This window comes from Anastrepha ludens, chromosome 4, assembly GCF_028408465.1.
Source record: "Anastrepha ludens isolate Willacy chromosome 4, idAnaLude1.1, whole genome shotgun sequence".
Lineage (NCBI taxonomy): Eukaryota > Metazoa > Arthropoda > Insecta > Diptera > Tephritidae > Anastrepha > Anastrepha ludens.
Window position 1 is genome coordinate 41,433,014 of NC_071500.1, and position 16,069 is coordinate 41,449,082.

Here is a 16,069-nt window from a genome sequence, read left to right on the forward strand (position 1 = left end):
AATTAAAACATTTATACAATTAATTAACGTTTGTTTTGTTTTGTTGTTAGTAACATTGACATTTTTAAAGTAAATAACATTTATTATACAACTTTTTTGGTTTTTATGTATGTATATGTACTATACAATTTGTATGCAAGTATTAACTATTTTAGTAAGTATGTATGTAAAATAATGCGCAACATTTGTGGAATTCAAGCCTTTTATGGTAACAAACGGATGTGTTACGGCAGGAGTAAACAGGATCCGCACCCCACTTGCTTTTTTCATTAAACGTTGTTTTAGATACCGACGAATGCACTGAATAGTCAAGACAAATTGAGTACTGAAGGTGGCACCTTCCCAAAACAGTTACCTTATTTATCGCGATTTTGACAGGTGTGACGTCAGCTCCCTTTCATACAAAGCAAAGGAACAACACAAGGCGGAAAAGTTAGTCCGGTCAAATTAGGCCAAAACGTAAGGGTGAAGCTACTAAAATTCATAACAAGCTAAAAAGGGTAAAATTATTCAAAACATATGTAAAAATAAAATTTTAAAGCTCCCAATTGATCCGGCCGGGGGAAAAAATTGACTCGAGGTCAAAGGTTAAAAAATGGGGGTTTGGTGAATTTCTCGAAAACGGTCAATCTTATCGCAAAATTAGCTCAGAATAAAATTGTAGATCATTGAATTATCTACAAAAAATATATCAATGATTTTTTCCCTAAATACCACCGTTTCTAAGATATAACGAAGTAAAGAGTTGCAAGTGTCATTTATTAATTTGATCTTTCATAATCCATGGCAGTGCTAACGAATTCAACTCTTCTCGCACGTACAATAACTCCCGCCGCAAACATCCGTCTGATTGCCATAAGAGGGATGATTTTTACCCTCTGCCTCGTCTACATATTGCTTGCATAAACAACTTAGATACAGTATTCTCTTTAACTCTTTATCCTGTAAAGCATAGTACTAAGTTCGCGTTTTACGTGAAATAGCTGTCAAAATCCATACAAATTGCATTGCTGTAAAATATGCGTAAAATTTCATATACATATCTTACGGCAACGTAGTACTCATTCATGATGGCAGCAACATTGTTTCACACCTATTTGTGCATTTTGTCATATAAAATTCAGCGTAAACTAACAGTTCATTTGCGAGTGAAGTGCTTGAGTTTAAATACTCCGAAGACATGGTATTTTTAAGCGAAAAATATTGGCAAAGAGTGTAAGTAAATCTTCTTTATATTTTTTTGTGCCAATATATATGTCTGTTGATTTGTTTAAAAACACTTTTCTTACGCAACTTTGCCAATTGATCACCCCAGAAGCTCATGAATTTGACGTTTCTTTTCATTTGACAATAAATGTTGCTAGCAACATTTCACGGCTTTGAGCCTTAAGGGTAGTACTATGCTTAATATAAAATTAAATGTATTTATGCATTTCCTACAGAAAAAATTGGTTCGAAGGTTTCTGTTTTACACGTGCTCGTACAAGTTTTCAAGTTCGATATCTTAGATTTTTCACTTGGAAAAAAAATTAAATAAAATTCACTTACGAAAATGTTTGTGCACGGGTTAAAAATTAAAAAAAAAATGTATGGAAAAGTCAAAAGAAAAGTCTTCAATTTTTCATAACGAAAATCTCTAATACCGGCATTAAAAATGGTGGCAGTTCCAAATAAATAATTAAAACTAAAAATTTTGTATTTCTTATATTTACTTAAAAAAAAAAATATGGAAATTATTTGGATTATATCTTTTCTTGCTTTTAGATTGTTTATAAATCAATGATGTGTTTAGTTAAGAATTCAACGAAACTCATGACACTTGTGCAAAATATGAAAATAATTGTAATTGACTTTTCGTATAAAATCCAAGATGTCGATTCGCAAATGAGATTTAATATGTACTACTTTGAAGAAAATATATAACTTCTCGTGACAGGAATAATGACACATTATTGTTGTATATAATCGGGTGCGAAGTAATAATAAAAAAATTATTGTGTATGGGAATAAGTTTCCGTTCTTCGTAGCCAAAGTTACGAAATATTTAAAGAATTAAATAATACACGATATTATGTATGTATGTGCCATTGAAAGCTACAACTTTACTCCATTTTTTAAGGCAGCATACGGATTCCTCTGACGGAAAATTCAAGTTCTTTTGGCTTGATCCATTCATTGAGCCAGTTTGCGATGCTCTCGTAAGAAGTGAGCCGCTCTCCAATAAGGGCTGACTGGATTAATCGGTACATATGGTAATCCGAAGGTGCAATGTCTGGGGAATATGGCGGGTGGGGCAAGATTTTCCAATTCAGTCTCTCTAAATATTTCTGGACCGATTTAGCAACGTATGGCCTGGCGTTGTCATGCAGCAAAATCAGTTTGTCATATCTACCGTCCCATTTCGCCCGCTTTTCTTTAAGAGTTCGATTTAAACGCTTTAGCTGCAGTCCGTAACGATCGCCAGTGATGCTTTCAGATGGTTTAAGGAGTTCATAATAGATCACATCCTTCTGATCCCACCAGATTCACAACATAACCTTTGAAGCATGAACATTTTTTTCGCTGTCGATGGACTTGGTTCACCTGGCAAACTTCAATATTTTCGACGCTTAGGGTTATCATAATAGATTCATTTTTCATCGAAGGTGACCATGCGATGCAGAAAACCTTTTCTTTTCTGCCGTTCAAGAAGCATCTCACACGTCAACTAAACGTCTCTCGATATCCCTCTCCTTCAGTTGATGTGGCACCCTGTTCCTTGCTTTCCGGGCCATTCTCATCGCATGCCGTGGTCGATCTGTCAACATCCAACTCTTTAGACATATCATGAAGAGTTCGACATTCGTCTTTATCTTGTTGTAGTTGAGTATCTTCGATTTGTTTCGGGGCCCCTTCGCCATCTTTATCACTCACGTCGAAACTGCCACTTGTGAAGCGTCGAAATCAGTCTTTACAAGTTGTATTTAATGGAGGATGATTACCGTAAATATTGATCATTATACGACATGTTACAGCTGCACTTTTCTTCAAAAGGTAATAAAAGCATGACTTCCCGCAAATGCTGTTTTTTGGGACGAACGTAGACATTCTTGACGTCAGATAAAAAATGATCTTTACGCTTCTAACGAATGCCATTTACTGTGATCAAGACCTCACGTATACACATTCAAATCACCAGACTAGTAATATAATATACGAACACAAAAATAGTATCAGCAGCGACACCTCTTTTACGAGGGCGGAAACTTATTCCCATACCCAATATTTCGGCGGTTTTTAGAAGGCTAAACAAACTTTTTTTATGGTGCCGAAATCCTCTCAACATTAGCGTTAAATATAGGTGAGGACTTTTGCAACTTGGTTTTCGTATGGCGACCGACCCGGTCTACAGTACATCACATGTGGCTTTCAGGGTTTCTACACACGCGCGCTGAATATCGCAGAAAATGGTTACAATGTTGGGGAAATACATTTTACATTCATACGTACACAAGTAGCTTTATACACATACATATGCATGTAGTTCTAATTAAATATTGTGCTTCGATTTTATTTGAAGCAAAGAATAAATTTCTACTCTTAAGTCCAATGCATTTTCCCTGGTGCAATGTGATCCAGAAGAGCGGTTGTGTAAATGGTTATGGTTTTTTTATCTGTTTTTGTATGTATCCAGGAAAAAAAAACGCACTATTCCCAAATTCAATGATTTCTTATTGTTTGACGTTATTGTGACGTTCGTGTGCACACGGAGTGCGTTTTACTACGAGTTTTTTTTTTGTTTTTGAATTATTTAAAAAAGATTTTTGTTTTTCGTTAAACACTATTCTCTATATATTTAATTACTTATTATATATGTGTGTAAATTAAAAATTTTGTTTTGCTTTCATTAAGTATTTAGTTACAAAGCACAGCTCAAATGATTCAATGCATATTTGCGTTTAAGGCGTTTGCAAATCTTCATATCTTGCTAACGCCAACAGGCTTCACTTGTTCAATTCTTCATTACTGACTGAATGTGATATTGAGTGACGGACACTTTCGGACGTAGGTACGTTGTCCATTAACCATTAAATGTTGCACCGGGCTTGCATTGCCTGATACAGAAGTAGTTATTTGTCTTACCATTCCGCTGCCAAGTTGTTGTAGAATGCCAGAGCCAGATCCCAATGGTCCCGATGAGAGTACAGTAGATGTACGTCTGGAACGGATCGATTGCATGCTGGATGATAATAAAAATGGTACACTGCTCGATGTGTTCGGCATTGATCCGCCCTGTTTGTTGGAGGATAATAAAGGAGATTTCTTTGAAAGATTATGAAGTCTCTTCATAGCATACAAATGCTAATGTCATAAATATGTACATATATGTATATGTGTATTGCCATATACATACATGTGTGTGTGTCGGTGTTTCTTGTGCGAAGTTTGAAGAAGAATATGTGTGCGTTTATACGCGTACTGATTAATTGGTGAGTTGATTACAATAAGAAAAATATATATATTTAATTCATATAAACATTTAATACATATAAATTGAAATTGGCAACACCAAATCATATAATTAATTAAAAATTTAATATTCATTAGTAATTCGATAGTTTTTCCAATTATACATTTTATTTTATTAATTAAGTATTATTAAATTTTGTTAAATTTTATTACTCCGTATGGCCGCCCTATTCTAGAGCAATGTTATTTTTTAATTTTTTTTCACGCATTTTTTGGATCTCACTCACATTCTTCTTCGCTGGAAATATGTTTTATTTGGGTTTACTAGTTATGCGCTGTAGTATTAAAATTTTTGCAATAAAATGTGATGGTTAATGCGTTTTATTGAAACTGTTGAACAATAATAAAAATTAACGAACCATTTAGGCAACGAATCGAACAACCAATTACACAAAAGAACATTTTAAGTACATAAAACACAATGTCACAAACGAAATTTTAAAACGGAAGCAAAACAATAAACGTTTAAACAGTAGTCATTATGTTAACAATAAACAAACGCATATAAATATATGTATGTAGGTATATAATATACTTATAGCGATATGATTGTATATATAAGTAATTTGGTGATAAAGTAGTAGTAGGTATTTGTTTGTATGTATGCATTTCGCAAGAACAGTTCAACGCAAAACGAACAACAACTCAACAAACGATAGTGGATATGTAGAAGTATGTATATATGTATTATTGTATGTACGCTGTACCTGAAAAAATATTCTCAAACCCTTGAAAAAATCCTAGTTCTCAATTTGATATTCAGCTTTGAAACTAAATGGAATTTCAATTAATCAAATTAAATTAGAATTTGAAAATAAATATTTTCTTAAATATTTTCTCAAATGTTTGTTATCAATTTTATTACGTCTTAAGAAAGATTTGACCAAATACGTGCATCCCTATTGCTTGAAAATGACTAATTTTCAACATGAAAATAAGTAACATGGCTGGTAGATACACCTGTAAATTAATTAAATTTCGAAAAAATCATCTTTTTTATTAATTTAGAGTCTACCCCATTTATCCACATACATAAATAAGTGGAATTTTAAAATGAGAAAAAAAAAATTAACAAAATCTTGAATTCATGTTCAAACGAAGAAGCATACAAAATCGAGTGCCCTTAAAATATTTTACAAATCTCCCTTTCGGTATTTAGGGCCTTTTTTAAGCATTCAAGCGCCCATTCGGGTTTCATAGCTTCTTTCAACTCGTTTGTGTTGCGAAAAACTTTATTTCTTAGTTTTCTGGTCAAACCCGATTTATTGATATCAGACAATTGAGCGGGTGTTTAAAGTAGGTTAGGGCATTTGTAGATAATGCAATATACCGAAGGGTTTGACCCTTTAACTTCGCTCTACGCATATTTGGCTTTTGATATATCCAGAAGGCTTCGTTTTCGCTTTTATTGGGCAGGTATCAAACCCAGCGCACAAACAGCTTTGCTGGGTTGCTTTGCCTTCTCACATTAGCGCAAACGGGGGCTTAGAAGCTTCACAGAGGATTTTTGCGCTAGCCCGAAGTTGTGAGTTGCTTGGACCATATGCAGAAGAATCATCCTGGCCACTCCCAAGTGAATAACAAACAATGACTTTCACCACTTGCGTTGACTTCTACATATGGAACCATTTTTCCATCTGGGTAAAGAAGTAAAGCGAATGGGTTTGGTAGTGAACGAGGACAAAACGAAGTATCTCCTGTCATCAAACAGCTCATAAACAGTCGGCACACTCGCTTATCGGTCGACGCACGTCACTGTTAACAGATATGATTGCAAGGTTGTAAGGGACTTCATTTATTTAGGAACCGACATTAATATCGATAATAATGTCAGTCTTGAAATTCAACGGAAAATTTCTCTTACCCTGTAAGGGCAACTTCGGACAAAGTGGGCAATTGAGTAATAAAGTCCTCTCGACGAACAAAACTAACATTCTACAAGACTCTCATCATACCTTTTTTAATGAATGGCGCAGAATATTGGATGATGACAACATTCGATGCGGCTTCCCTTGGAGTGTTTGAGAGAAAGATTCTCCGGAAGATTTTGGACCTTTCAGAAAATAAAGATCCAGCGGCTACGTTGGCTGGGTCATGTCGTCCGAGTGGATACAAGCGCCCCGGCTCTGAAAGTATTCGACCTGCACCAGCTGGTGGTAGCAGAGGAAGATCAGGTGGAGAAGGACTTGGTTTCAACTTACGCGAGTTAGCGCGAGAAAGAAACGCCTGGCGCGCTTTGTTAAACTCGACATAAGCGGTTATAGCGCCAATCAAGAGGAAGAAGATATTCCGAAGGCATTCTATTAAGCGCATCTTTCCAACATCTGCACTTGAAGCACATCCTATTATAAAACCATCTCCATCCTTAGAATTAACATTTATATTCTTCAACTCAAATTCAGTATTGGGCTTTCTGCAGTCATAACTCTGGCCATTCTGCCCATGTAAGTTATATTTGCTTAGATCAGTGTGTACTACCTTAAAACAATAGAATAAGTGCAAAAGGAAGTGATTTGGTTATGTTTGCCATATTCCCAAAGTCTATACCTTGAGGCAAATTTCTTCGAGCGCTCTAATAAATCGCTTCTATCGCGCAGTTTGCCCGTGGCGTTTATTTTTATTGAACACATTTTGAACTGTATCATCGCAAACCTCTTTATTAGTATATTCCTTTAACCTTTTATTAAGTTTTACGTCTGATGCAAAGTGACTTTCTAACCTTCCCCCTCTTAAAATCGAGCGATCTTCGTCATCATTAAGTTACGTCCGCTGACTTAGGCGGCTTTTATTGGCAATTGAAGAGCCACTTTTGTATCTGCAAATTAGGTATTGCACTGTAGAATGAGTTCCGCTCAATATGTTTATCACTTCAAAACGTTTAGCAAACAAGAAACGGTAGTTTTTATGAAATTTGATTCGCATGTTGACCGCGCACTTGAAATATAACGATATCCTGGCGCATTAAATGATATTTATGTATGAGTATTAATTTTGACATGAATTCTCCGAATTTATTTATTTTAACTTCCAGTATAAAAAGGTTGAATGTAAATATAACTTTTTACATGTAGTTAAATTGAGTACACTATAAATAAAAGTAACACAAGCTGTTTTCGAAATATTATTAATTTACCGTTAAGTAAATTGGTTTTAAATTTGAACGCTGCATGCACATATGAATGCAAATTTAATAATCTATTTTTTACGTGAATCATAATACCATATTCACTAACAAACAATAATTTGTTATCGCAATTTTGCATTTTTTCGTATCATTGGCAATACTTTGACTTAATATTAGCTTGGAGCAAAAGAAATACATTATTTTTATTTTTTATTTTGCGCAAATGGTTTAAAACTGTTTTATGGTCGATCTTTAGCTCTTCAGCGATGATACAACTGCTAAAATGCCGGTGAACTTGGATTATTCTTGTGACCTTTCCAACATTATCGACATTTTCTTTAACATCAAAAATGCGGAATTAACTAAACCATTGCATGTAATTAACTGTAACGATATCGGCACCATAAACACTATTCACTACTTCAGCGACCTGGCTTGCATTTTCGCCTTATCAAAGGAAAACTGTAAAATTTACAGTTACCGAATTTTTCTTTGTTTACTTCTATTGTTAACACCCTGTAACTCACAACTGAATGAAACAAACAAAAAAACAGCAAGCGAATTTTTTTAGTGTTAAATGTCACTTTGACAACGAACATAAACTTTAAATTGTTTGATCGATATTTTATCGTTTGATCGATATCAATCACTACAGCCGTCTACCGAGAAAATAATGAATTTCCTTTTCCCCAAAGTAATATGAGAGCAATGGATTCCATTCCATGGAGTTGAGAACTCTTCAATTTGAGAACTAAGCATATTCAAATTGTGCCTTTTAGTTTGAGAACGTTTATCAACGGTAAGTTGAGATGAATTTGAGAACTAAAGCTGAAGATTTGAGAAAATGATTAGTTATCAAATTCCCCTCAACTTGAGATAGAACAAAACGTTTATTGGGAGTGAGGAAAATATTTATTGAAAAATCCATACTTGTAGTAGAGTTCGTAACATAAATGCTTATTTTACGCTCATGATTTCGAATCTGTGCTAGCGAATAGAGCGAAATAATCGAAAAATAATAATATTTGCAAACAATGAGGAACAGCTGCCCCATATTCTCTAATAGTTTGGACTTACACCCAAGCGATAAGGATATCAAACAGCTATTGCTCAATTCAGCTTGTTAAATTTTCTCTCGAGTAACTCGCTAGTAAGCATATTTGAACTCCACTATCAGGTATGCATATGAAGATCAAGTGTTCCGGCAGTGTACAAAAAGCATAGGTGTATAGTTAGCATTTTAGAGTAGGCAAAGGACAGTTGAATGCATTTGTTTATATTTGTGTGTAATAAGTGAGAAACATAGTTTTACTTGTAGATATGTATTTTTATGCTTTTGTGTGTGTGTGAAACAGTGGATAAATAAATGATTTGTACATCACGCGTTGTAAAGTCAAAGCGAAAACGTGTACTCACGATCATGCTCCGTGCAAGCTGCGATAATTTCCAATTAACCGAAAGTAAATGAAATAAAAAATATGGTTGGATAAACAATGGAATGCACACATTGGTAGAGAATTTGCTTAGAGATTGAAAATAATACGAAAATCAATACAAAACCAAAACGAACATTAAATCATACATATGAAATAATGAAATTATGCCCACTGAGATAGTCACATAGTGAAACTTGGTGTATTTACGTAATTAACTGAGTAATTTAGAAAAGCTCACGCTGCGGAACATTCAGATTTAATGAGGAATCGAAAAACATTTGCACGCCTATAAAGATAGCTGCAAATATGTTTGTATGTATATATAATCAGGACACGTACATTAAGTAGATTTTGAACGTTTACGACTTTGATCTTTGAGAAAAGTAGCTGTGACGGTTGCAGTCACTCAGATGTACGAGTATAACATTAAAATAAGGAATTTTATGAATCGGCATGAAAATTTGAAAACACCACGGCAAAATAAAAAAACACACTGACACTCACATGAAATAAATAAAAACAGTTATGTATTTATGTATATAAATACAAAAATATGCTCATGTCTGGCCGGTAGAACGGAATTAAGTCATGTACAACATTAAATATTTAAAAGTTACAACTCATAGATAAGGTTAAGCATTTATCAAATATAATTTCATTTTTCAAATATAATTTCAGTTATCAAAATTATAATTTATTAAATAGCGAATGCAGCCTAACATTTCCTACTCCCTTCTATGAGGCCTATACTTTTGTTCATACCACGAAATCGACTAAATACAATATACGACTACGACTATTTAACTAAAAAGAAAGCTCCGTTTCCACTTTACATGGTCGCACTTGTCTTTTTCCTGTTCCCATGCCTCAAGCTACCACTTCGCCGAAAGCGTTTTGAGACGATTGAAGGGCAAAACAGAATTCGTAAACGACTCTAAAATCGCATTCTGAAAATTGAAAGGAATAAAGTAAGAGACCTTGAATATTAGACAAATTCTGGGTAATTTGTGAACAGAAGTAAGGGATGAAGACTGGTATTGTCCTCTTTATCAGAAGGAGGCAGAAGGAGGAAATTTAATGGACTCGTTCTGCCTAAGCTAAAAGGAGTCACAATACAGCTATCCAAAGAAATCAAATATCTTGGAGTAATCCACGATAGTAAGCTAATCCAAAGGCATCGAATGCACCTTCTGACTGATGTTACCTGTCATGTTCGACCGACTGTCGCAGATCCTTCTGTCATTAAGCAGAAGGGAAAGGTGGGCATCTCAGATAGTGCACTCTGCCCAGAATACGGATAGGAGGATGAGACGACAGACCACTTTCTGTGCCTTCGCTCGAATTTGGCACTGTTGTGATTCGAAGCGACCTCCTTGACTCCTTGGCATCACAAGATCTACACAGATTTCTTCGGAGGAGAGGAAGAATAGACTTAATGTTGGACTAGACTGTCCAATCTGGCAGGTGTGTGTGTCAACAAACAAGAAGACTAAAACCTAATTGTATCTGGGTTTAATCACGTTTACCTAGTCAAAAATACAAACCGGCTCCAACCAGCCGCTTCTCTTAATACGAAATATGCTGATCTAGAGTTCAAGAGTAATGACTACTTTAGCTCACTTATGGGCAGCTAAAAATATACGAATACGAAGGTTGCTAATTGCTTTTTCATCGTACATTTTTTCCACATACGACTACTTTCTGTTACTCAATATGAAGAAATAGTTCGATTGTAAGAGGATTGGTTCGAATGAAGAGTTAACTTATGAAAGGGAAGCATTTTTTGAGGCACGGGTCGAGTGATGAGCCCATCGATGAATGATAATCATGTTTTGAGCGCAACTTATATTTAGGTGGACACTAAAAAGTGGAGTAATGTATAACGAATCACATATAGCGAAAATGTGACTATTATAGAATAGATTTTCCAAGACTTATTAAACCACTCCCAGATATGTATACTAACATATTTCTACACTTATCATATTTTATTTGTTAACCTTGCCTTATAAAAAATCAGCATGAGAAAACAATTAATTACAAATACATTCCAACGAAAACAGTTATTTGAAATTATGTTCAGTGTGTGAGGTTTCGAATACCATCAGAGGGGGATCGTAAATTAATTTCGAAGGGCATAAAAAACGGCAAAATGCAAATAAGTACATGAAAAAACAATAAATTGGAAATGAAATAAGAATATATATTTATGAAGCGGTTACTGTAACTGGTGGTATAGGTGTGCATAATACTCTGGGATTAACATTTTTTTATTAAAAGGTTTCAGAACTAACTTTGAAATAAATTGCTCGCCACCCATACCACCTCTACACTAACCGCTTCATCTTTCATAGGAAATAAGATAAATATCCATGAACAGTTAATATATTACGTTTTGATTTTATTAATATTAGAAAGATAAAGGCTTCCTTCGAGTTATTTGTACGAAAACGATTAAGATATACTATATGTACGAGTAAGTAACTTTTTATCATTTGACGAGCGTGCGAAGGCGAGTACGAGCTTGCATTAATGGTATGAAACGAACAAGATACACATGTGTTTAGTAGTTCACACATTACAAAAACAAAGCAGCAATGTTGGTTAGTTACAGTTATTTATGCGAATATTCATATATGCGAACAACGCAACGCACTCGCACAAGAGACCTGAAGCGTGATTTGAATGGCAAAAATTGTTGAGACGTTTTTTAGACTTACAACATAGGCCGACGAAGAGGGTACCGACAAACTCGATCCGGAACTACCGCGTGCACCAAAACCATACGTCTATTCGAGGAGGAAGTGTAGAGGGCATTTACCATTTACCAATTACCATATCGTATATGTAGTTGTTATGTGGTGAAATATTAAGTAGTAAGTAAATGAGAAAAATAATTCCGAATTTCAATACTGATGATAAATTTAGTTTTCTTCTTTTCGTTTTTTTTTTTACAGAAACAATAAAAAGTAGCTTCTAACTAACTAAAAAATATCTGCGTATAAGCTGCTTCAAAAATAAAAAAGCAATTTTTATATGAACAATTTATGGGGCTATGCGATAGTAAAGCGTTTGCATAGAATGTACAACTTTTTTTTTTTGAATTCACTAAATGGACGAACTATTTATGCAGGTAGGTATATGTATAAATTTACTTGTTTTGAGAAAGTAAAATTTCACTACAAACAATATACATATATGAACAATATTTTTTATTAATCACAATAAAAGTAGCACAGAGCAACCCCGCCCAACCTATAACTACATATTTAGGCAAAACAAAAATTGTAAACTCATTAAGCTTCTTTGCAACGGATTTACCAAACAAAAAAGAAAAACGAAACAATAGAAAAGAAACTGAATTCAATGAACAGGGTCAACAAATGTAAATCAGCTAGCGCGCATACAAATGCAGACGCTGTAAGATGAATTGGAGTTAGATGTGGTGCAAGGAAGGCGGCTACTTACAGTAGGCGGTGACAGATTGATTGTCGAGCCACGTCGTTCCTGTGGTCCAATGCTCGAGTGTCGGCGTGTTGGCAGTCCAGAGCCTGGTGTTCCACCAGGCGAGGATGCACACGACGGCGCTATGCGTATTTTCGGTGTCATCAAAGTGTTATCCGAGAGACGCCGATTGGGGAATGCATTAGCAACACGCAGGAAGTTACTATCGGGCGATGACGGCGAGCAACCGAACCACCAACCTCCCAGCATGCCTGAACCTGTAAATAAACGAACTGCAAAAATTAAAAATATTCGGAGCAACAAATCGTCCGGCGATGGCTGCGCAGAATATGGTACATATGTTGGCATATCTGTACATATGTATGTATATATAGAGTTTTAACTTTGTTCACTTATGTTAGTAGCAATTTTCTACACATTAAAGTCCTTATACAAAATAAAGCCCTGATATACGTAGGTAATTCATTAACTTCGCGAAGCAACTGACGTTTTGAAGATTCATAAAAATAAGAAGAAGCTGCCATAATAACGACCTTATGAGTACAGTTGGAAGTAGCTGAAGTTATAACAGAAGACGAGTACAGTTTGAAGTTAAAAGAAATAAAAATAAAGCGAAATTCCTTGAATTTTTATCCCGCCATTAAAATAATATATAATATATATTATATATATTTATATAATTGGCGCGTACACCCTTTTTGGGTATTTGGCCTATTTATGGTGCGCGCCTTGATGTTGTTCCACAAATGGAGCTACCTACAGTTTCAAACCGACTCCGAACGGCAGATATTTTTATGAGGAGCTTTTTAATGGCAGAAATAAACTCAGAGGTTTGTCATTGCCTGCCGAGGGGCGATCGCTATTAGAAAAATGTTTTTCTTAATTTTGGATTTTTCATTAAAATAATAGCGCAAGAAAAAAATGAATGCTTCAGTTTGCGAGGGATTTTTTGCATTTTAAAGCTTAGCTATTCGGAAAGATTTTAACATAATTAAAGGGAGTCTCTAAAGAGGGCGCGGTTATGTGCAAAAATTTGGTGAAATAACATCAATTCTTCTCAAACGAATCAATCGATTGAAATATTTCTTCTTTCTAGCTAAATTTTGGATTGTTTATTTTTGTTCTCCAACAATAAAATCAGTTAACGCTTCTGAATCGTTAAGGTCATTCCATGAGCATATCAATATAAAATGGCCCGTACTTTCTAAATCGCAAGCATTATTAAAATATGTTTCTAAGAAATCATAAACACCACGATTTCGCAGTTAAATAAATAAAGAAAAAGGGTCATCCGATGATCATCAGTAAGCCGTGCATTGTAGTATTAAGTAAATAAAGGGTGATCAATTTAGATGTATCGTATTTTAAATTTTTATAATTTTTGTGTAGAGCGGTTCATGAAATTTATTTTTAAAGATAATCCCTTTCAAATGTTGGCCGCAACTGCGCTATCCGTAAACACCAATTTTGAATGACTCACTGTAGGACTTCGGACGATATCTCGTAAATAACTTTAGTAATGTTGACTTCCAATGCCTCAATTGAAGCTGGTTTATCCACAAAGCATTTAGGATGCAGTAAATCCACTATTTCACGAGCTGTATGGCAAGTAGCGCCATCCGCGGTCTTGTTGCAACCAAATGTTTTGGAGATCACGGCGCTAGGCTCGTCTTTGAATAATATGGGCCAATGATTCCTCCAGCCTATAGGCCGCACCAAACAGTTATTTTCAATGGCTGTCCTTGACTGACTTCGGGGGGCTCTTCGGGCCAAATATGGCGATTTTGCTTATTCACGTAGCCATAAAGCCAAAAATGTAGGGTGACCTGAGCACTCAATGAACACTTTTCACAGAGCGTCGATTTTTGTAATATAATTGTACGATTTATAAACGCTGTTGGACATAAGTCTTTCCATGATGAAATGTCAATAATTTAGTTTGACAGTAGTCAAGTGAGATCTGTCAAAAATGGTATTTTAAGAAGAAATATCTCGAATATGATCACCTTTTACTTATAAGCAAGGCAACCGTAGCATTTTGGATAGAATTTTGCTCATAGCCGAAACAGTCATTTGGACCATAAATACAAATTAGTTTTTTGTGATGTTCGCTGCGACGAACGTCAGCCATGTTTTGGTTTTAAAGATTTGTATTATAACAGAAATTTCTGGGGCAAGAAAACAAAATACTAATATCAGGAAAACTGTGATTCGTATCTCTTTTACCAAGGACTCATTTGACCTATGTATGTTGTAGAACGCAGATGAGGAAAATTACCAATGAGTTCAATAGCATGAAAGGTACTGAAAAAACGCTTATAAATTCAAGTCAATTGATGAATGATTTAATGAGGAGTAGCAGATAAACAGCTACTGTGGTATCACAATGGATCGGCAACTTTTTAAGTGAGTTGGTTTAAAGACCGACTTCAACCTACCAACCTAAGTCACAATGGCAAGTTGTACCGTCCGCTTTAGCCTGTGTTGTCATTATATTAGTCTGGAGAAAAATAAATACATTATTTTTACGTAACATTTTTGTGAAAGTGGTTTAAAACTGTTTTATGATCGATCTTTAGCTCTTGGGCGATGATATGACTACTAACATACCGGTCAACTTCGACTATTTCCGGGATTTTATCGATATTTTCCTTTAACATAAAAAATGTCTGAATAGAATTGACGAAACCAAAGCGGCACCATAAACACCATTCACAATTTCAGTGACCTGGCTTGCATTTTTGCCTTTATCCAAGAAAAATTGTAAAATGCACCGATTTTTTTTTTGTTGAGTTTCATTCTTAACACCCTGTAATAATGAATAAATAAAAAACAGCAAAAAATATTTTTAGTATGAAATGTTGCCCTTACAACGAGCATAAACCTTAAATTGTTCCATCGGTACTTTACGAGATATCGATCACTACAGCCAATTTCCGAGAAAATAAAGGAGTTTCTATTCCTTTATATGTATAGTGTTGTACTGTTACGAAACCATGTCGTTGTTCCGTTGAGTCTAATTGAAGTGGAAAGCAATATGTGTACGAATTTTGGGCGAGTTTTATTGAAAAAGATACAAAAACTTAAAAAGGAAGGCGTTATAAAATCGTTTATTTAAAATTAATAAAAATGTTTCATCAGCTTTTTGGATTAACCAGGCTATTTCTCTAAGACACTCGATGGCCCTAAGCTCCATTGTCATATATGCATTTGATTTCCATCCTCTAACTAAGTTGCTAATATCTCTTGGACCTGTTTAAGAAGGTAACTAGTCAATCCTCAGATATTTCGCAATTTTCCCACGGCTTCAAAGAAATAATCGCCAATATATTTAATACGGCTATTTTGCAGTGCAGGGAAATCACAGAGGAGGTGTTGTACCGACTCAATGTCTTCTTTATCTCCACAGCTCCTGCAGAAGTCATTGTGATGTACATTTATTAGCGCAGTGACACGTTATAACACCTGAGAGGACGCTGGTAGTTGACCTATTGAATCCACGCAGACATTTTGTCCTTTTTAGATTTAGTTTTGT

The 16,069-nt window shown here is 35.0% G+C and overlaps 1 protein-coding gene across 2 annotated transcripts in view; it reads right to left on the bottom strand.

The window, feature by feature from the left end:
- Nucleotides 1-1,922: 1,922 nt before the first annotated feature.
- LOC128862076 (SCY1-like protein 2) overlaps nt 1,923-16,069 on the bottom strand; it is an 82,350-nt gene continuing 68,203 nt past the window's right edge. Inside the window, exons 16-18 of one of the 2 annotated variants that reach the window (XM_054100487.1) lie at nt 12,538-12,791; nt 11,790-11,858; nt 1,923-4,302 (exon numbers count right to left, since the gene is read on the bottom strand). In XM_054100487.1, coding sequence (XP_053956462.1) covers nt 4,003-4,302; nt 11,790-11,858; nt 12,538-12,791 — 623 coding nt within the window. In that variant the 3' untranslated portion in view covers nt 1,923-4,002. The remainder of the gene's footprint in view (nt 4,303-11,789; nt 11,859-12,537; nt 12,792-16,069) is intronic. The other variant, XM_054100488.1, reaches the window with a different exon arrangement.